Source organism: Lepidochelys kempii, chromosome 15 (assembly GCF_965140265.1).
Source record: "Lepidochelys kempii isolate rLepKem1 chromosome 15, rLepKem1.hap2, whole genome shotgun sequence".
NCBI lineage: Eukaryota > Metazoa > Chordata > Testudines > Cheloniidae > Lepidochelys > Lepidochelys kempii.
Genome location: NC_133270.1, coordinates 17,592,033 through 17,615,206, shown reverse-complemented (window position 1 = coordinate 17,615,206; position 23,174 = coordinate 17,592,033). Strand labels below are relative to the sequence as shown.

Below are 23,174 nucleotides of genomic sequence, written 5' to 3'. Positions count from 1 at the left end.
ATTTTCAGTCATTCATTAGCTAATGTTTCCCTTTGGGGATGCTGCAGTGGGACCAGGGTTTACCGGCAATTTGGAAGAGATAAGGGTCTTGGAGCAAGAAAGGTCGGAGACATTGGCATTGCTGACCTGGTCAGTAAAATAGTTCCAGGTACATGTAACTACATGCAAGGAGGACCTGAAGGAGTAGTTAGAAGCATGGCTTAAGTAGTGCTCAAAGGACAAGTGAAAAATACAAGAACAAGATTGTGCCGTACCTCCAAGTCAGGGTCATGGAGTTTAATTTACAGAAGACATCTTGAAACAAGGGTGCAAACAACTGAAATTAAACATCCTTATAAAAGGAGAAGAACATTTAACTCTTTTCTACAGTTTCTAAGTTTGATGCCAGAGAAGACAGTCTGATTCTCATCAGAATCATCTCAGGCCTACAGGGCTACTAGAGGCCTCCTTCCATGCTATCTGCTCTGTTCAAGTCTCTGCTTGTCTATCCACTGTCCCAGAACCCCTGGAGTACCACTAGTACCGTTCCCACCGAGACTAAAGGGGAAGCAGTGTGTGTCCAGAAAGTTGGCAGCCAAAGATGCAATCCAGAAGAGCCCCCCACCACCACCACCAAGATACCCACTTCATACCATTATATCACATGTCACATGCTACGTATCTTACTTCGGTTTCTCAGATGAACTCATGGAAGGCGGGGGACATTCTTCCCCAATACCTCACCTTTAAAACGTCCTACAAGGGGGAAAAAAGTGCTCGGACTGGTATGGGTGTCCGTTGTCACAACAGCATCACATGTTCCCATGTGGCTGTATAATCCAATCTGTGAGGACCAGATCAAAGTGCTATCATAGGAATATGCAGGTTTCCACTGAAGATTTCACATGAAGCTTGGCTCTTTTTTCAATCAATCAATCAAACAATTTTTCATGGCTGTCTTCTTCAGAGTGTTTATTGACACTTGCTTTCTATTAGATCTGTCCCTGGCTATGTCTTCAAAGTTATCAGTATTTATGCTGCATGAGGTGAAATTCTGCTTAAGGATATCTGAAGTGTTTTCATTGACATCCTCCCGCCTCCTCCATTCTTTCAGAGTTTCAATTCATCACAGAAAACTTTTCTGGAAATCTATCATACCCCATTCTGATAATATGATCTGTTCATCTAAACTGAGCTTTCATGATCATTGCCTCAATGCTGGGTTTTTTTGCTCTTTTCAAGTACGTTAATTATTGAGACTTTGTCTCACCAGTGGACCTTCAGGATCGAGCCGAGATAGCACATGTGAAAATTTTTCAAGTTTTTTAATATGTCTGTGGTAAACAGTCCATGTTTCACACCCATTTTAAATAGGCGGCTGTCACCGCTGCATTATATATCATCAGTTTTGTTGACTGTTTGATGGTGCATTGGTTGAGTAGCCTATTGAAAAAGGTCTTTCAAAGGCCTGTTTGCCTTTCATATTTATTGATCCAGAGAACTGTCACTTTGTATTGCCAAGGTTTATAAATTGGTTGACAATCTTTAGTTCTATACCATCGATGGTGATGTTTGGCTCGGTAGTAATTGTTGATGGAGCTGGGTGGAAGAGGACTTTAGTTTTTTCAAGGCTCATGGTAAGTCTAAACTATTTAGTTGCTGCTGAGACCCTGCCAAAGATAAGCTATAGGTCACTTTCACTATGACTAAGTACAGCACAGTCATCCTCAGAAAGGACTTCACATAGGAGTTCTTCAGGAACTTCTGTCTTTGCAGTAAGCCTTTCCCATCAGTTCTGTACATTATGTAGATGCCCTTTTGAAGCTTGTCCATTGTATAATTCAGAACAGCTACACAGAAGAGAACAAAAGGGAACAGTGCCAGCACACAGTCTTGTTTCACCCCATTAGATATGGGAAATGGTTTAGAATGGCACCATCTGAGATTACTTGACCAGTTGTTTCTTCATGGAATTGATGTATGATATTAATAAATTTGATGGGGCAGCCAAACTTTTCTAAAATTTTCCAGAGGCCACTTCTGCTCACAGTGCCAAATCCTTTTTTAGATCAATGAAGATAGCATGCAGATCCGTGTTTTGTTCAATAATTTTTTTCTGAATCTGTGTCACAATGAAAATCACATCTGTGTTGCTCTGACCTGATCTAAATCCACATTGGGTCTCTGATAGAAACTTCTCCAACACTGTTTTGACTACCCAATTGAGCAAAATATGAGCCAGGACTCATAGCTAGGAGATACTCTGGTAGTTACCACTGTCACAGTTGTTGCATTTATTTTGATTTTTTATTTATGACTGCATCTTTACAATCCTGTGGAATTTCCTTGGCTTCCCAGTTATCCTTATTGATTTCACATAGATAGTTGACAGTTTGGGGGCCTGCAAGTTTAAAGATTTCAGCTGGTATATTCTCTTTGCCAGGTGATTTACCTGACTTAATTTGTCTGATAGCTTATTGCACTTCCTCAGTGGTAGGTAGTTGTGCAATTTCTTCACCTATGGAGTGATGGCTCAGTTCCTTTAGCACTTGTAGCTTGATAATAGAGGGATGGTTGAGTAGCTCAGTAAAGTGCTACACCCATCTTTCAGAGATACCTCTTTTGTCCTTGATTACGGTAAGATCCATTTGAACTTGTTAGTGGAGCTGTTCCCGGTTTTGATTATTCAAATTTGATTCCTTCAGGGAATCATAAAACATTTTTGTGTTGTTAGTATCAGCATAACACAGTACTTCTTAAAAAGAAAAGGAGTACTTGTGGCACCTTAGAGACTAACCAATTTTTTTGAGCATAAGCTTTCGTGAGCTACAGCTCCGATGCATCCGATGAAGTGAGCTGTAGCTCACGAAAGCTTATGCTCAAATAAATTGGTTAGTCTCTAAGGTGCCACAAGTACTCCTTTTCTTTTTGCGAATACAGACTAACACGGATGTTACTCTGAAACAGTACTTCTTCTGCCTTCTTTTCCAATCATTTATCCTGTAGGACACAAAACCATCCTTAAGCCATCTCTTTCAAATACTTGAATTTATCTTCCTTTGATGTTGATTCTTTGTCATTTTGCCAAGACAGAAACCCAGCATTCTTTTCCTTGAGGATCTTTTTGATTTCATTGTCATTTTCATCAAACCAATCCTGGGGCCAACTTTCATTTGTACCTAGAGTTTCTTCTGGGGCTTGAAGAATGGCTAATTTGAATATATTCCATATGTCAAGTGCAATGTTGCGTGATGATGTAATGCTATCCATTTTTTCCTCTAAGTTTTCCCTCAGCTTTTCTTGGAGAAATGCCTTTGCTGTGTTCTCAGCTTTGCTATGTTTAATTTTGGTGTAATCTGTTCAGCATTATTTCACTGAGGGGTAACAGCATGTAAATTAAAAATGGCTCTGATCATCCTGTGGTCAGTCCAACTCTTTGCCCCTTGGCATGGCTCTGGTGATCTTAATGTCCTTTTGCTGTATAGTAACACAGTCAATCAGGTGCCAGTGCTTTCATCTTGCATGCATCAAAGAAGTTTTGTATTTGTTAGCATAGCTGAAGGTTGGGTTGGTGACAACGAGCTCATGAGTAGCACACTTGCAGAGTAGGAGGAGACCATTGTTCATTTTTCTGACTCCATTGGTCTTTATTACATCACTCCAAGCCTCACTATCTTTTCCAACTCTGGCATTAAAGCCTCCCAGAAGAATGAACTTGTCTTCACTAGGTATAGATTGGAATATCTCTCTCTGGACATGCTGGAGACTGGGGTGAAGGAAGAGTGTGAAGAAACATTCACCTTCAAAATTCAAAACTTGGGACACCCTTCTATAACCATGAACTTGGGCCAGTGTGATGGGGTGTTTACTCCACACCATGTGATGAAAGGGTTAATGTGCGACAGAGAGGCCAATCAACCCACGGGTCATTCCTGGAGGGTGGGGTGGATGAGGCCCAATTAAAGATCAGTACCAGCTGGATAAGGAGATGGGTGATTTGTATAAAGAAAGGAAGCCTGGAGCACACAGGGACTTTAGGGAGACAGAGAGTGAGAGCTCTGCAGTCCCTTTCTAGCTGCTGGCGAGCAAAGGAAGCACTTAGAGAGAAGCAGATGTACTGTAAACCTAGGGAAGAGATGAGAGAAAGGGTCTGAAGGAAGGCCAAGGTAGGAAGAAGTCCAGGGAGACAGTGAGAAGTCTAAGAAACAGATTTTACCTGCTGATCACAGGGTCCCTGGACTAGAACTTAGAGTAGGGGGAAAGCCTGGGTTTCCCTACTGACCACTGAGAAAGGTGATGTGGAAACCCCCTGACAAAAGGGGAGACAGACTGTAGAATTTGGAGCCAGGCCACCAGGGGAAAAAGCCCTGAGCGGTGTTGGTCTGCACTAGAGTGGCAGACAACCTTACAGAACCTGGGGAAGGGGTGATGAACCTGCTGAGGCATGAGCTCAGATAAGGGTGGAGAATTTAGTTTATTGGACTCTTTATTTACCCTGGTCAGGGTAGGACTAAATGTTACCTGGGTGGAGGGCCAAGTCAAGAGGAAAGGCAGATGACTGTCGGACCGCTGCCACTATTGGCAAGAGTCACGCAACAGGAGAGAGATGCTGCGCCAAACCCAGCCCCAAGGAGATGCTCTAGCAGTGAGTCCACCCCTTTACAACCATGAACAACCCAGTCTGGTTAGGGTAATCAGGATTACATTACTTGGAGTGTTTTTGACTAAACTAAACCCACAGATCCTTATACCTGCCCTTGGGCCTGGGTATCCAGTGAGATTACGACTCCCATGATGCGTTGCAGCAGCTCAGTATACAGGGAGACCATGGTGTATCATGGGAGATTTAGTCTGGCCAGGCAGTCCCATCCACAGAGGAGAACGGGCGCCTCATGCCCCCACACTTCAGCTCATGTGAGGCACCACAATGACCTTTCTGAATCAAAGCTTTTAGCTGAAAAATTGGGGGTGGGTTGTTGTTTTTTCTGAAAAATTGAAATTTTCTGTAGAAACTTTTGACAAAGGCAAATTTTTTCCAGCAAGACTTTGCTGAAGTAGCAACAGCTCCATTTAAGTGGAAAGAACCAATGTGTAGAGCTATGGGCTAAACAAAGATGGAGGGCATTGAGGCATGCAGGCAAGGAGAGAGGGGCTTCTTGGATTCTGTATAGTACGCAGTGTAGAGCTGCAGCAATTAGCAGATAACCATTCTGGTTTTAGCACACTTTCAGAGGTCAGTCAGATTCCCCAGAAATGTATTACAGCAGTAAGAATTGCCACCTGGCAACCAGTTGGTCAGTCCTGCTCTATATCCTGCCCAGTCACTATTATTTGGGTCTTGTGTTGGATGAAACATTGCTTCATCATTTCTGCCCACCACGTGGAAATACAGGGAGGATATTAACTTTTAAATTAATGTATATGGGGTGTGTGTGTTTGGAAATAAGAGGCTTCCCTTCACGTGAAATGGTTGTAAACTGAAGGGTTATCATAAGAATCCGTTCCTTGGCAGGGTGCACAGATGTGAAATGTCTCTTCCCCCATGAGTTGCAACCATCGAGCAAAAGTCTGATGGCACTGGGCATGATTAAAATTAAATAAGGTGAACATGTCTCTTATTCTTGGGGCTTGGGAAAGAAAATAAAACCCCCTGCTACTCAAGCCAGGCCTCATGGCCAAAAGTAATTAGAATTATTGGCCATCTAACAACTGATGCTTTCATTCCCTCCCCAAACACTAAACAAAAGCAACAGTGTAGCAGAAACTTGGAGTCTCCCCAGAAAGCTTCACTCTGGCTCAACGGAATAAACCTGGGCAGGCATTGCTGATGACTCCATTTATTAGATGGTGCTGGGTGCCAAGCCTGTCCTGTGCCATTTCTATCACTGGTGAGGCAGAGCCTGCTACTTCTAGCAGAGCAACAGTGGCAACTTAAAAAAAAAAGGGTGGGGTGGGGGAAGCATAACACAGCTAAGCTTCAACTTGCTCAGATACCAGAGGAGCAGGTGGAGTGGAGAGAAATGGAGGTGGCAGACAAGTTTAGTAAACTGTCTGAAGGTTATTATTAGTATCTTCTGTTGAGGTTTCCTCTGCAACAGCACATTCCAGTCAGAGCAAGTGTTATTCCTCAGAGAACTGGACCTGTTGCTGAATGTACTGCCTCATTAGAGAATCTTCCTTCCTCTTAGAGTACTCTCTGACTAACGGGATGTTCTCAGGGGACAGGATATGCCATCATGGGCTCCACTGGACAATCCTGCTGTTTCAGCAAGTACCCCCTTTGTCCTTAATTTTGAACTTCTTATGCTCTATGTAGTGTATAGGTGCTGGAACAAGGGGTTTTGGCTTGTAGTGGTCTTCATCATATGCAGGGTTTACAGTTGAGTTCAGTGACTCTCAGCACCCCCACTATACAAATTGTTCCAGAACCCTTGATGTGATGCTGTGGCCAGCTTCATTATAGAAGATAGGCCTGAACTGAAATCTCAGATCAAAGCCCTATAATCTGTACTTCAAAGCAGGCACTTCTCCCTGTAATGGGCCCAAGTAGGACTCTGAATTTCAAACCTGCCTTTGTAATGGATCCAGATCTGACCTTTCCCCAAACTTTACAGTGTGGGCATTCTCCTTCCTTATTCTACCATCCTCGATCTGAAGCCAGTTCCTCTCTCATAGATTTGACTAATTAACGTTACCTGCAAGGAGGACAAGAGGGGGCTAATGCATCTCTGAATTCAAATCCTTATTTAGGCCACACAAAATTAGAAGTGAGTTTGGTGGTCTTATTCTGAGGCAAATTTTTGATGTGCTTAATGGATATCATACAATTTTACTCCTAGTCTGCATAAACCAACACAGTTGAGTAGCATTGGCAAGCTCTTATCAAAAGAGGTCCCAGACTAATAGCCTGGAGGTGCATAAACAGAACAGCAAGAAAAAAACCTAACATAGCATCTGCCAATACTATATAAACTGGCTTACTCAGCACAGTGGGGCCCTCACTTTCGCTAGCATCATGTTTCACTCATGCATACAAGTTTGGCACGAAATCAACATATGCCCAAAATAACCTATCCCTGGAAAGACAGGGAGGCTTGCACATGAAAGCGGGATAGGAAATGGCCTTTTAAAAAAAAACAAACCCACAATACAAACATGCAGCCTAACTGAAAGCAGGTAATTTTTCCTGAAACCACACCAATGCTAAGATCCAGGAGTCAAGCTACCAGGGATAATCATTTCCTGCAACCCTAGTTCATGTGTTAACACCCAACTAGTTCCCCATTTTAAAAACATCCCGGTTGTAAAAGCCAATTAAAACAAATCCTGCCTCTTATCAGCAAAACAATATCTGTAGCAACTGAACCTTTTAAAAGTAAGGTTGCATTTCAAAATGGGCTTGGTGTTTTTAAGTGGGCTAAAGCCAAATTCATGGTTTGCAACACCCCCATTTGTGTTGGGTATCACTTTGTGCCATGAGAAGTTCCACGAAATTCCTGGGAGTATTTGAGAAGTAACATCCTACTCAACATGAGAGAGTATTAGAATCTGGACCAATATGAGCAGGATTAGCCCATAACTGCTACTATAGTACAGGAAGCATTTACAAAAAAAAATTGGCAAGACCTTAAAAATAAAAAATATTTAGAATCTAGCACATAACTGGTTTTTACATAGATTGCCACATCAGTCAGTGCTCAGACTGGACTTGGGCTTCGGCTTCAGCTCTGGATGCTAGGGCTCAGGCTTCAGCTTCCACCCAAGCAAGTCTAATGCCACCCCATTAAAACGCAGTCGCGACCCACTTTGGGGTCCCAACCCACAGTTTGAGAACTGCTGATATAGAGTTATACAAGAGAATCCCTATTTTACTCATTAATTGGAGATTGAGGAGTTTATAAAAATCATAGTTCATAAAACAACATCTCAAAATTATAGTAGGTTCAGAGCCTAAGTTGCAGTATGCTGCCCTGTTTTGCATTTTTTCTTACCCTTCAAACCACTGCAAAGCAATTATCAATGCACTGGAAGCATCAGAATGTGAAGGCAAATCGACTTGCTCGTCATCAATATTACCTTTGTTGTGGCTTTTCCCACCCCCCAATCAGGGAAAAATGATTTGTATAAGGTCATTTATAAAATTGGTGTTCGTAAAGGTTGAGGTTCTATCGTAGTTTCTTATACTTGTTACAGTCCTTGCTGTCCCATCCAGAGAGCAGTCACGCAAGTAGAACTCTGAAATTTACTGAGGTTCATTCTGACTTTGGTGCCCCTTAAGATAGTCACCATTCCTAAACACTCAGCTGCTCAGGGTGCAACATTAATCTAAGCATAAAAAAGAGATAATGGAACAGGGAAATTAAAAACATCCACTGATAAAGATGTCCTAGGTATGCTTTAGTTCTCAGCCAGCTCTAGAATTTTTGAACTGTTGGTTAAAGCAGGGAACTGGAAGCTGGAAATCCTGAATTTATCCCCAGTGTGGCTACTGACTCACCTAGGCAAGTTGTTTAGGGACAGATTGTGAGTACTCATCTTTAGTAGTTCCTTATGTTACAAATAGTTTCGGTGCCAATGGACTTACTCTTGGTGTAAAGTCTTAATCAAGATGACTAAGTGACACAATCTGGCTCTTAATGTCTGTTCCCCAATTTCGCTACCTGTAAAATGTGTATATTGAGACCTACTTGCCTCATAGGAAGTGTTAGAATTAAATGTTTGAAGAGCATTTTCAGACTCTTGGATGCAAAGTGACAGAGAAGGGGAAAATGATTTAATATAAGTAACGGCATCTTAATTCCAAGAAGTAACTTTATCATGATTAGTGCCTCTGTAAAGCATTAGTGATGGTTATCACTAAAATATAGAAACACTAAGCAAGAAACAGATAAACTATAGGCATGCTGAGGGTACTTGGATTGGACATTCTTGGGGGAAGGGACTGGCATTTTGTTGTGTGTCTGTACAGGTGCCTAGCACAATGGAGTCCTGGTCCCTGACTGGGGCTCAAAAGGCATTACCGCTGTACAGATGAATACTCAAGAAAGCCTCCATCCCCCTGGCTTTTCTTTGAGAAAAAGATAATGGAAAGCATGTGAAGAGGGAACAAATGGACAAAACTGCAGGTTAAAATGGCAGTTGGTTTTGGGCTCATATGAGCAAGTATCAGCAAGACCAAGTGGGAAGTTTAGGTTAAATTTCTGATTCTGGTCTTCTCCTGCCCAGTATTGATGAACTCACATGCTAACTGCTCAGGTATCAAAACAGACACTGCAGGACAGCTGCCAAAAGAATCGAAAGCCAAGACCATCAGTTTTTTGAGATATACCATACTACCAAGTAGTAATAGTAAATTATATGTAGTATTAACAAATACATCCAAGTGGAATTTAGACAGATTTTATTCTGGTAGACAATTTATCTAATCAGGTTTGGTTCTGAATTAAATAAAGTAACAAAAAAACCCCACCCCTCACTGTCCTTTTCACCATTCCTTTTCAGTTATACCCCAGATTTCATGGCAGGCTCAGTTTCAGGAGCTTAGATCATTAAAAATATCTTACCTGCAAGTTATGCAGAGGGTAGACAGAAGAACAAGTGCAAAGAAGACAATTCCAGTTATTATTGCCAGCATCATTGTGTTTTCCTTTCCATCCTGCTTCACCACATCCATGACCTTAGGTTCTGTGATGTTCCTGTATTCAAAGAGCATCGCAAAGCCCCGCCCACGATCTGTGGTAGTGATCAGCTCCATAATAACCTCCACCATCTCCAGAAATGAACTGAAAACCATGGTCTTGTTTAAAGGCAAGTTTCTCCCACAGAAGCGAGAGGAAAATGTGATGAGGTCGGAAACATACAAGACATCATGGGGACACACATCCACTGAAGACTGCTGGGTGGTGGAGCTTTCTCTTGGTAAGGCTGCTGTGGAGAGAGTCTGACTCTCTCCAATGACCTCATCTGTCCTTCTAGCAGTGAGGTGGGCAAGCAGGACTTTCCCTTTCAAATCTCTGTTCATCTCTAGGCCACTGATGTTTTGCCGCAGCGTAGTGGTATTGCCAGCCACGGTGAATGGCAGTCCATCTGACCGAGCCTTAGCTATTTCTTTGGGTTCTTCCATCAGTCTGAACTGTTTTTCTTCAGATGTTTGTTTGTATTCTTCTTTTTTGGAGGTAGTTACTGGGAATCCATCGTAGCGGTTAGCAAGACCCTTTAACTGAGCTCCTGGGCTGCTATGTTTCTGGGTTGCCTTTGACATCCCAGCCAGAACAGAGGATTTTGTTGTAGCGAGAGTGATGGGAAGATCAGAGTTTGCTTCAGTAGGAAACATCTTCTTATTTTTTCCTTTAGAAGAAGAAAAAAAGCCATCCCAAGGGTCTGGAGTTTCATTTGAGCTCCCAAATACATCAAAGTCAAGAATTTCCAGGATAAGATGGGTTCTAACAGGAATGAAAAACTGCCAAACACAGTGTGTCCCTGGGTAGTAGTTATTTGGAAAACCTGGTGATAAAATAAGACCTCTTTCCATGGATTCCAATACTGCACCACAGGAATAATATACCTGGGGGGAAAACAGACAGACAAATAAAAAGCAAATTAAAATTAAAAATCACCTTTTTAAAAATGGATGTATGTTAGTGCTGTAAACTAAGGAGATAGTACTCAGAGGTCTAGGCCTGTTACATCTGCTATTTTAAAAGTATCCATCTTCAGTTGATTGGCATAGAACATCCCTTAGGAAATGAAAATTCATAAAGCTTTTAAAAAGTCAATCTTTTACATTCACCATTTGGAGCATTAATATTTAACACATATGATCACTTTTTGGAAGTGTATGTTGCATGCACAGTCTCCCTTTCTTTAAGAGACACAAGTCTCAGATGGCAAAAGCTTTCATAGCATCAGAGTTTGTGACTGAGAGAAGGTGAAGAGACTTCTCTCTCACAGAACTTTCCTGCAAGATTCCTCCATAGACACGGGGAAAGTAAATCTCACCTCTTCCTTGGGCAATATTCTTTAAAGGAAGAAAGTCCATAAATAATTAGGTCACCAGCCCCTGTCTAGGAGCCATGTGTTCACCAGTGTTAGTTGGATTTTTTTAAATTTAAAATGATTAGTCATCTTGGTCTGTTATCTGTTAAAACACAAAAGGAGCTTGGCAGAACAACAGACAAGTCTGTATATAGCCATGAGGTCAAAACAGTCCAGATTTTTATTCTCTTTCTCCCTCCCTTGGTTCATTGAAATTTAAAAAGAATTGCTTTGAAACTCAAAAATTATTAAATGTCCTCAAACAGTGGCCAGATTTGCTCTCATTTGCAGATTTCTAGGACATGAATAAGTGATTTTCTGCAGATGCTTTCCATTTTTTTGGCAGAGGGGAGTAGGGGTGGCAGGTGGGGGATGAGATAGATAGAGACTGTTTTATGCTGGAATTAAAATACTGCATGGCCAGATTTAAATATCAGTCAAAATCTGTTGCTATCCTAGGTCTAATGAAATAAGCAACAGGCCATTTTTGTGTTTTAGGGGCATGAGTTAGGTTAAAGCATCAAGTCCCAAGTAATTAGTTTATCTATGGAAATTAAATTATTCACAATTCCATGTTATCAGGAGACTATAATTCACTGTTAAACACTGTGTTTCATACTCAAATAGTAAAGAAACTACAATTCCTGAATACACATGCAGGCCTTGTCTTCACTTGGGGGGGTGCATTCTTAACTTAAGTTAGCTAATTTGAGGTAAAATCCTACTGAAGACAGGGCAGTTCACATGCAGGTTAACAGGTAGAGTTAGAAACTATGGGAGAGCCTAGTAGAGTTAAAGCCTATGCTCTGATAGTCTCTTAATAAGTGGTGTGCAACCTGTGGCCCGCGGGCCGCATGCGGCCCACCAGGGTAATCTGACTGTGGGCCACGAGACATTTTGCTGATGTTGACCATCCACGGGCACGCCCCCCCACAGCTCACAGTGGATGTGGTTCACCATTCCCGGCCAATGGGAGCTGTGGGAAGCGGCGGCCAGCATGTCAAAATGTCTTGCGGCCCGTAATCAGAGTACCCTGATGGGCTGCAGGTTGCCCACCACTGCTCTAATTTGACCTGATAACCTGTTTGAGAGCTACAAACTGCCTTGTCTTCATTATGAGTTTAACTCAAATTAGCTAATTCAAATTAAGAACACACCTTTTTCCCTAGTGATGACAAGGCAACAGAGTGTATAGTATGGTTTCCTTGGTTGGGGAATGGAAGAGGGCTTCTATGTTCTATATTAGAAGGCCTGGTCTTCTGTTTGATCTTTTATTACTGTAAAGTTATTTACATGGGAAAGATCATGTGTTGATTTGGGAAAAAAATTAATTCTTCTTACATCCCAACCACTGGATTGTTCTACAATTGTCACCTGAGTTGGACATTCTTTAGTAGAGCCCCGATATGAATTTATCTTTTATTTAAATTTATATGAAACTTGTATGAAAATTGCTAGAGGCAAATAGAGTTTATCTTGGGGCTTAAGTCTACTCGAGCTCACGGTGACTGGAAGTTGCTGTGTGTCTATGTGAAGTGAGCTAATGGTCTCCGTCCAGGTTCTGCTGAACAACTTGGTCATCACTAGAACCGCCACTACCAGATGGCCTGGTTCACAGGTGTCTTCTGACCCCAAAAACGTGGCAGCGGGAGCCTTACACACTGTTACTTATGCTATAACAGTTCAACAGATCCAGGACTTTCAGTCCAATACAGTCCATCCAACACTTTTGACAAGTTCATCTCTTTTTCTGTCCTTAGTTTTGGCTTCCAGGTGCCATTCTAGGTGGATTATGTATCTCCTTAGTAAAAAAACCCATCAGTGAAATCTCAGATTCAAAAGCAGATGTCCAAATAGATTTCTTTTGATTCCCAGAACCACCAGATGATTGCCAGTTGGCTCCAATATCTAACTGGAAGACTGCTGAATGCCAGCAGGTAAAATGCTTCTCTCAGAGAGAGCAAGGGTGGGTGAATTGTATACTGAAAATTGCAAAATTAGGCTAGAACAGTCACCTCAATGGTGCAATCATTTATTTATTACAGCTTGAGAGTTTGGATTCAAAACTTTATCCCAGAAGAAGGACAACCAGAGAAAGGATATACAAGACAGAGCTGAGAAAAAAAGATTCCTGAAGAAGAAACAGGACTGATGAATTTATAATCCACAACTGAATGATTGACAAACCATTCAGTGAATTTGAGTCATCTGTTACAGAGGCTGAATATCATCTTTTAAGATGTTCACCACATTTACCAATTTATAGTGTCATAGACTTGCAGAAACATGCATTTAGGCAGATAATTTGTTTGACACATTTTATTTTTAATCTTTCCAAATTATAGGAATTTTTTAAAAGTGGTAAAATATGCAGCATCACCCAGATAAATCATGGGGAAGGCTAATCTTTTGCATCTCATAATATTTTAACAGCTGGTCAGAGATTGGACAGGCGGCTCTCACATCAGTCTTCTGAGTTCTCATGAAGAATCTTATACAGAAGGAGTGCTATTGCAACGAAGAGCCATCAAAAGACACCTTAACACAATGAGAATGGAAAGGTCGCAATTGGGAGTGCTTATCCCCACCAGTACATGGAACTGAATGACCTACTCAGACAGATGAAGGTTCCAAGGGATGAGGTGAGGAGAAGAGGAAGGGCATCAGGGGTCAGTGAATGGTTTTATGGTTTCTAGGCTCCAGTTACTGGAGATCCTGTAAATAGAGAGAGAATTGAAAGGAGGACAGGGAAAAGGAGAATGGGAAGATACCCCATACCTTAATAGAGATGTAGAGCACCACTGATCACAATCACAAAGGAGGCTACCAAAATGTCATGAGTTGTTCACTGCTTGTAAGTGCTCCCAGTCTGGCTAGGACTCTCATGGTTTTTAAAACTTCATTGAATGGCCAATTCCCAGTTCACAGTGGTCAGGTATTACCCTGCTTACCTCCCAAACTCAGACAGCTATCCCACACAGGTGATGAAAGTATAAATGTGGGCTGGAGAGGCCAATTAACCCACCTGGGTGCACCTGGAAGGTCTGCCAGGCCTAATTAATGATGAAACCCAGCTGGGCAGGAGCTTTGTGGTGCTATAAGCAGAGGAAGTTTAGTGAAGAAGGGGCCTGCAGGGAGAAACTCTGCAGCCACTTTCCTGGTAGTAGCAAGTGAAGAGCCATGTAGGGAACAAAGAAGTCCCCTGAAGGGTGAAGAAAAAGCCCAAGAACAGGCTTGGTAGGAAGGTAGCAGCAAGGAGTCTGGTGGAGTGAACCCCAATGCTCTTTCCTGGAGTCCCTGGACTAGAACTCAATGTAGAGGGGAGGCCTCCGTTCCCCTACCTGCCACCCAGAGAAGGCAGTGTGAAACCCCTGACGTAAGGGGGTAAAGACTTTTGACAGCCCTGAAGGAGTGTACGGAACACTGGGCCCATAACTGAGGGCAGCAGACCAGATGGAGGGATCTGATGTTTCTGTTGGGCTTTCTGTTCCTAGAATCATAGAATATCAGGGTTGGAAGGGACCTCAGGAGGTCATCTAGTCCAACCCCCTGCTCAAAGCAGGACCGATCCCCAATTAAATCATCCCAGACAGGGCTTTGTCAAGCCTGACCTTAAAAACTTCTAAGGAAGGAGATTCCACCACCTCCCTAGGTAACGCATTCCAGTGCTTCACCACCCTCCTAGTGAAAAAGTTTTCCTAATATCCAACCTAAATCTCCCCCACTGCAACTTGAGACCATTACTCCTTGTTCTGTCATCCGCTACCACTGAGAACAGTCTAGATCCATCCTCTTTGGAACCCCCTTTCAGGTAGTTGAAAGCAGCTATCAAATCCCCCCTCATTCTTCTCTTCCGCAGACTAAACATCCCCAGTTCCCTCAGCCTCTCCTCATAAGTCATGTGTTCCACAGTCCCCTAATCATTCTTGTTGCCCTCCGCTGGACTCTCTCCAATTTTTCCACATCCTTCTTGTAGTGTGGGGCCCAAAACTGGACACAGTACTCCATATGAGGCCTCACCAGGGTCGAATAGAGGGGAACGATCAGGTCCCTCGATCTGCTGGCAATGCCCCTACTTATACAGCCCAAAATGCCATTGGCCTTCTTGGCAACAAGGGCACACTGTTGACTCATATCCAGCTTCTCGTCTGCTGTAACCCCTAGGTCCTTTTCTGCAGAACTGCTGCAAAGCCATTCGGTCCCTAGTCTGTAGCGGTGCATTGGATTCTTCCGTCCTAAGTGCAGGACTCTGCACTTGTCTTTGTTGAATCTCATCAGATTTCTTTTGGCCCAATCCTCCAATTTGTCTAGGTCCCTCTGTATCCTATCCCTACCCTCCAGTGTATCTACCTCTCCTCCCAGTTTAGTGTCATCTGCAAACTTGCTGAGGGTGCAATCCACACCATCCTCCAGATCATTTATGAAGATATTGAACAAAACCGGCCCCAGGACTGACCCTTGGGGCATTCCACTTGACACCAGCTGCCAACTAGACACGGAGCCATTGATCACTACCAGTTGAGCCTGACAATCTAGCCAGCTTTCTATCCACCTTATAGTCCATTCATCCAGCCCATACTTCTTTAACTTGCTGGCAAGAATACTGTGGGAGACCGTGTCAAAAGCTTTGCTAAAGTCAAGGAACAACACGTCCACTGCTTTCCCTTCATCCACAGAGCCAGTTATCTCATCACAGAAGGCAATTAGATTAGTCAAGCATGACTTGCCCTTGGTGAATCCATGCTGACTGTTCCTGATCACTTTTCTCTCCTCTAAGTGCTTCAGAATTGATTCCTTGAGGACCTGCTCCATGATTTTTCCAGGGACTGAGGTGAGGCTGACTGGCCTGTAGTTCCCAGGATCCTCCTTCTTCCCTTTTTTAAAGATGGGCACTACATTAGCCTTTTTCCAGTCGTCTGGGACTTCCCCCCGATCGCCAGGAGTTTTCAAAGATAAGTTTTCAAAGAATGGCTCTGCAATCACATCTGCCAACTCCTTTAGCACTCTCGGATGCAACAGATCCGGCCTCATGGACTTGTGCATGTCCAGCTTTTCTAAATCATCCCGAACCACTTCTTTCTCCACAGAGGGCTGGTCACCTCCTCCCCATGCTGTGCTGCCCAGTGCAGTAGTCTGGGAGCTGACCTTGTTCGTGAAGACAGAGGCAAAAAAAGCATTGAATACATTAGCTTTTTCCACATCCTCTGTCACTAGGTTGCCTCCCTCATTCAGTAAGGGGCCCACACTTTCCTTGACTTTCTTCTTGTTGCTAACATACCTGAAGAAACCCTTCTTGTTACTCTTAACATCTCTTGCTAGCTGCAACTCCAGGTGTGATTTGGCCTTCCTGATTTCCCTCCTGCATGCCCGAGCAATATTTTTATACTCATCCCTGGTCATTTGTCCAATCTTCCACTTCTTGTAAGCTTCTTTTTTGTATTTAAGATCAGCAAGGATTCACTGTTAAGCCAAGCTGGTCACCTGCCATATTTACTATTCTTTCTACACATCGGGATGGTTTGTCCCTGTAACCTCAATAAGGATTCTTTAAAATACAGCCAGCTCTCCTGGGCTCCTTTCCCCCTCATGTTATTCTCCCAGGGGATCTTGCCCATCAGTTCCCTGAGGGAGTCAAAGTCTGCTTTTCTGAAGTCCAGGGTCCATATTCTACTGCTTTCCTTTCTTCCTTCTGTCAGGATCCTGAACTTGACCATCTCACGGTCACTGCCTCCCAGGTTCCCATCCACTTTTGCTTCCCCTACTAATTTTTCCCAGTCTGTGAGCAGCAGGTCAAGAAGAGGTCTGCCCATAGTTGGTTCCTCCAGTACTTGAACCAGGAAATTGTCCCCTACATTTTCCAAAAACTTCCTGGATTGTCTGTGCACCGCTGTATTGCTCTCCCAGCAGATATCAGGGTGATTGAAGTCTCCCATGAGAACCAGGGCGTGCAATCTAGTAACTTCTGCGAGTTGCCGGAAGAAAGCCTCGTCCACCTCATCCCCCTGATCCGATGGTCTATAGTAGACTCCCACCACAACATCACCCTTGTTGCTCACACTTTTAAACTTAATCCAGAGACTCTCAGGTTTTTCTGCAGTTTCATACTTGAGCTCTGAGCAGTCATACCGCTCTCTTACATACAGTGCAACTCCCCCACCTTTTCTGCCCTGCCTGTCCTTCCTGAACAGCTTATATCCATCCATGACAGTACTCCAGTCATGTGAGTTATCCCACCAAGTCTCTGTTATTCCAATCACATCATAATTCCTTGACTTTGCCAGAACTTCCAGTTCTCCCTGCTTGTTTCCCAGGATTCGTGCATTTGTGTATAGGCACTTGAGATAACCCACTAATCGCCCCTCTTTCTCAGTATGAGGCAGGAGCCCTCCCCTCTCATGCACTCCTGCTTGTGCTTTCTCCCGGTATCCCACTTCCCCACTTACCTCAGGGCTTTGGTCTCCTTTCCCCCCGTGAACCTAGTTTAAAGCCCTCCTCACTAGGTTAGTCAGCCTGCTTGCAAAGATGCTCTTCCCTCTCTTCATTAGGTGGAGCCCGTCTCTGCCTAGCACTCCTCCTTCTTGGAACACCATCCCATGGTCAAAGAATCCAAAGTCTTCTCTCCTACACCACCTGCGTAGCGATTCGTTGACTTCACGATTCGACGATCTCTACCCAGGCCTTTTCCTTCGACAGGGAGGATGGATGAGAAGACCACTTGCGCCTCAAACTCCTTTATCCTTCTTCCCAGAGCCACGTAGTCTGCAGTGATCTGCTCAAGGTCATTCTTGGCAGTATCATTGGTGCCCACGTGGAGAAGCAGGAAGGGATAGCAATCCGAGGGCTTGATGAGTCTCGGCAGTCTCTCCGTCACATCGCGAATCTTAGCTCCTGGCAAGCAGCAGACTTCTCGGTTTTCCTGGTCGGGGCGGCAGATAGATGACTTAGTCCCCCTGAGGAGAGAGTCCCCGACCACCGCCACCCGGCTCCTTCTCTTGGGAGCAGTGGTCGTGGAACCCCCAACCCTAGGACAGTGCATCTCATGCCTTCCAGTTGGCGGAGTCTCCTTCTGCTCCCTTCCCTCAGACGTATCATCTGGTCCACTCTCCGCATTAGTACCTGTGGAGAGAACATGAAAATGGTTACTTACCTGTATCTGCGTTGCTGGTACATGGACGTTCCCCTTTTTTCTTCTGGAGGTCACATGATGCCAAATTTCTTCACCATCCTCCTGTCCCCGATGTGCAGCCTGCTCTGAATCTTCAGAACCTTGTGCCCGTAGAAGCATATCCTGACGTCTGTCCAGGAAATCTTCAGTTTCTCTTATGCAACACAGGGTCGATACCTGTTGCTCCAGACCTTGAACCTTCTCTTCCAATATGGAGACCTCTGGAAGGGGTGGCATTGAACATGTCCCGGGCAAAGGGCTGAGTCATGAGAAAAGAGACATAGCGTTGCAGGACCGGAACGGCTGTTGGTAGAGAGTGCTAGAAAAGGAGAACCTACTAGGCCATACCCAGCTGTGAGGAGGCAATCCAGGGGTGAGTGCGGTCTTCTACAAATGGTAGTATCAGGACTCAAAAAGGAGTTTTGTTCCATGTTTCTTGGGTAGAAGTATGGTGGTTGCGATGGCAGTGTCCTAAGACTCCATGACGATGTATTTCCCTATTTCACTTTATAGAGACGCCTTGGAAGCAGAAATCTCTTCCCTTACTTAAAAAAACAAAGCAAAAAAAAATCCACCTTTCTCTATCATACATGTACAAGGTCTTATTCTGGGTTGCTCAAGAGTGGCTGACTGACTTTTGGCCCAAGAGGAATGAGGAGGTTGAGGCCTTTGTTTTGAGTTGTAGACACAGGTGTAAGGATTCATATGGACTCCACAACTGGATACAGTTTTGTGTAATATGAGACAGATCAAATCTAACGCCCTGCTGTCTTGAATAAGCCACTCTAATAACACTGTCTGGACTAGAGGGATCCTCCCAATTGGCTGTCATGCATTCTGAAGATGTAGGATTGCTCCATGCTGTTAATGCTACCACAGAACAAGAGCCTAATACAAGGTATACTGGTCATACCTCAGTGCTTAAGTGGCATTGGAAAAGGAGATAAAATGTTAAAGAAACAGAGAACTAAATTAATGTACAATAGCTGCCCGTCTGCCAAACTGCCACAAATTTCAGAGACATGAGGGGGTGGGTTTCCCATTGCAGGAGAAAAATGAGAGATACAGAGTGTGGGTGTCTTCTCCATGTAATTTGATTTAGTTACACCAGTCCTGGAACAGAGGTGGTCAACAATGACAAGCAATCTTTTTCAGAAATCTGAGTCTGAATATCAGTGTCAGATTCCCAGGGTGCAACTCTGCCACAAGAATGGCCTCTACTTAAAGGGACCTAGGTAGAGAGCAAACTCAGCTATTTTTCCACAACTCCCACAAACAGTCAACGTTTCTTCAAAGACTGAAAGCTGTGTTCATGCTAACAAATAACTTGTAAAACTATGTGCAGCAGTGCCACCTAGTGACTCCCACCAGAACAGTGTTTTCAGGGGTGCCACAAGTAACTGAATGGGCTAATTAGATATCACCACTGCTCGCCACTTGAATGACAGCTGCAGATGTCATCTACCTACACTTGCATCACACCAGCAAGAAAACTACTGTCAATCAGTGAAGCATATTATAGTAGAATTTCTGCCCCTTAAGATCAATTTGTATAACACTCAGGCTTTGATAGTTCTAGTAAAATAAGTTACTAGAGAGAGAGATGCATGCTTCAGAAATGTACACAAGCCAAATCTCCATTTTGCCAAGACAGAATGAATTCCTCTAGGCATTTTTCATGCGGAAGCCAGGTCACTCTAATTATTAATATTGTCTCTAACTGACACACCCACAAGCCGTAACTTTTTTACCTGCACTCAAATGGCTCTTCAACGCTGCTGTGAAATTTTTTCCTAACTTTGGAATTTATTTTTTTTACCCCAAAACCAAGTCACTTCCAATCCAGTTCCTAAAATCAAAATTGCCCCAGTGATCAGTGAGAATAAGAAACAAAAATATCATGCAGCAGTGGGAAATGGCTTTTGGAAAGTAAGATTTGACTAAGCTGAATGATCTCTAGAAGAATGAAATTACTATAAACAAAACTCTACTGCGATTTCTATAACTACACCACTCATTGGCCAAATCCTGCAGTTCTCATTCAGGCAGAGGCCCAGAATGAGCAGTTGACATCAATATAGTTGTGTATAGTAACTATGGTTCTGACAGAACTGTCCAGAAGCCCTTTCTGAGCCAGTATACTGCAGCAGACAGTATGAACACTTTCCATTTTCACAAGTTCTGAATGATCACGAAGCAGACAAGTGTCAGAGTGAAGCAAAGGACCAAGTGGTTTGTGCCTGGTCACTCATCCCTAACTCATGAAGACAAAGTGTAGTTCATATTCTCTGTAGCAGATAGTTCAATCTGAGGTTATTAAAGCCTACATTTCCAGGCGCCTGGGACTCTAGCTGAACCACTCCCGTTGATATTAATGGGAATCACATAACTAAAACCCTTTGAAGGGGCCTGGGATTAGTGCCATCACCAACCTCACATTCTCTCCGTCCATGAGATGTCCACGGGACCATGCAAACCTGCAAGAAATACTTGCAAAAATCTGCAAATGGGCCAGCAGCCTCCACTTAGCTAAAGAGAATGGACCCTTTAAGATGTCCTCAGCAGGCACTGGGTGACAACCTTTGGCTGACAAGCAAGGTCAACCAAAAGGAGGCAGGGTGAAGGAGTTTGGGAACATGAGAGCTCTGCCCACCCACAAGAGAGAGAGCTTCTGGCATGAGGTAGTGCAGTGGACACAGGGAATAGCAAGAGGCCGCAGTAGCATGTAGCTAGTAAGAGAGAGGGATGTGCAAAGAAGCGCAGTTGTTGAAGGTGTAAGTTCCAAAAGGAAATCCAGCTGACGAGGGGGAGACATAAAAGAAGGTAAGCTATTAGCTCATTTCTAGCAAGAACCATGTTTGAGCACAGTTCAAAAGAAAGGTGCCAACATGTTTTCCTTACCTACATTAGACACAGGGAACTGCAGTCTGCAGCAGTCTAGCTGCACAGTCGTCCCAGCATTGCAGGCAGTATCAAAAAAAAATTATTTTAAAGGGGGGGCAGGGAGGAAGAGACAAGAGAGTCCCCTCATCCTATCATCTTGAGGTTTGTGTAACTCCTCACATTCAGAATCTCAGATTCACCAGCTTGGGATCAATCCAATGTAGTTTGTTTTCTTTTATATTTACTCACCCAGGAAATATCAGCTCCCTTGGAAAAGCACCAAGAATCAGAATGAAATTCCCCATAGAGAAAACAGGACACACAATCTACTACAGTTTTAAACAAACACACATGGGGGAATCCAAGCTGTTGATAATGATAATCTAGTCTTTGCCCTGCAACCAAAAACTTGGAAGTCCCAAAAAACTACTTTTTCCTCTCGGCCATACAAGTGCTACCATGTACATTCTAGCTTTATAGCAAAGGTCTCACCTTTCTGTTTGTTCCCAGTTCCAGACTGAGCAAACAGACTGAAATATCACGCTCGGTTCTGGCCCTGAACAGGCTAACTAAATGAAACCCTTTCTCAAACCTCCACCCATCTAAATTTCATATTGGGGGGTGGAGGGGAGGATATAACGTTAACACTGAACACTCCCTCTAACTTTTCATAATGGTGTGTTATTACCTCCCCTTCAAGGCAATGATTTTCATTGCTTTGTTTTGAACAGCGTACAAAGAAGACTTAACATGAAGGGCAGGAAGGGGCAAAGGTAAGATACACATGCACAGACTGAGGGTACACAATATTCTTAAGGCCCAACTCAGAAATTCACCTATTACCTTGTGCTGTCCTATCCTTTTCTGGAGGAGGCATCACTTTGAAATTTTGGTAATTTTTCCAGAGTGAGGGCAGGGAATATTGCATGGGGGTAGGGTTGTTTGTTTGTTTTTAAAAGTGCCTCTTCCAGGAACAGCAGCCTGATCCTATCTCAATACGCTACCATTTGAGAGATCTGTAGAAGCCTTTCTCATACTGCAGCTAGCTCAAGAAGTGCCATAGGAGGGTGCAATTAGGATCTACTGCTGTCAAAAAAACCTATCTTGGGGGCCAAGGTTTTCATGCTTGGATGCCCAACTTTAGGGACCTGACTTGAGGTATGGGCACCTCCAGCTCCCATAGAAGTCACTAGAAGCTTCAGATGCTCAGCAAACTGTCTTAAACAACCCGTCCCCCCCCCAATTTTCTTCAAATGTCCAATTTTAAAATCACAAGTTTGAAAGTGTTGGCAGGACTTACGACTACCTCACCAGCTCTCTCTCCTTTCATTCTCCCTCAGGGACCTCTTTACAAACCTCAGTTCTACCAGTAAATTCTGGGATGACTCAAACTGCAGAACAAGGTGCAGTGTCTTGATTAGAGATCTCTGGAACTCACTGAGCTGTTAGAGCAAAACCAACCAACTGGAATGAAATGAGGTGTGGCCTGAACCTTCAGACAACACCGGAAACACACACAGAACTTGGACATTTACCCAAAAAAATGTTTTTCTTCATTGTTTGTAGAGGTCTTTCTTGCTGACCTGGCATTAGCAGCAACACTCCCAAAAGTATAGTGTGATTTCCAGCTGAAACCCAATGTCCTTTTCTCATAGGGATTTCTAGGCTGAAGAAGTCTGAGCTTTAGGATGCTTCTCAGAATAGAATCTTCCCATTGAGCAAGAGCTCTATACGACATTCATTTCACTAACTGACTGCTCCAGAGACCATGGAGATCAGTGGGAGTCTTTCGAACTAGAGCATGAAGTCAATGGAAGGATTCATATCTAGTGCTTTTCCAAAAAAAAAAAAAAAAATTTAAAAAGCGTGTGTATTTGTTGTTAGCAATTTCAGCTCATCATTCACATGTCTATTTTTCACATATCTTCATTCTAATATCTGAAGCTGTTTTGATGTTGGTGACTCAGTTCTTTGAGACGTTGCATCACGGGCTGAAGACTGCAGTGGAACTTTCATCGTCGGCCCTTGACGCTGTCTCCCCCAAATCCCAGACTGTCAGCATTAGCAGAAGATCCTACCGTATTACATAATAGGATGAGAACTTTTGCACTCC

General features: G+C 43.5%; 1 protein-coding gene across 5 annotated transcripts in view; it reads right to left on the bottom strand.

Annotated features, from left to right (window-relative positions):
- The window catches only part of LOC140898940 (uncharacterized), an 82,042-nt gene that overhangs the window by 37,541 nt on the left and 21,327 nt on the right, over window positions 1-23,174 (bottom strand). For all 5 annotated transcript variants that reach the window (XM_073313563.1, XM_073313564.1, XM_073313560.1 and 2 more), the window contains exon 2: window positions 9,543-10,543. In XM_073313563.1, the coding sequence (XP_073169664.1) occupies window positions 9,543-10,543 (1,001 nt within the window). The remainder of the gene's footprint in view (window positions 1-9,542; window positions 10,544-23,174) is intronic.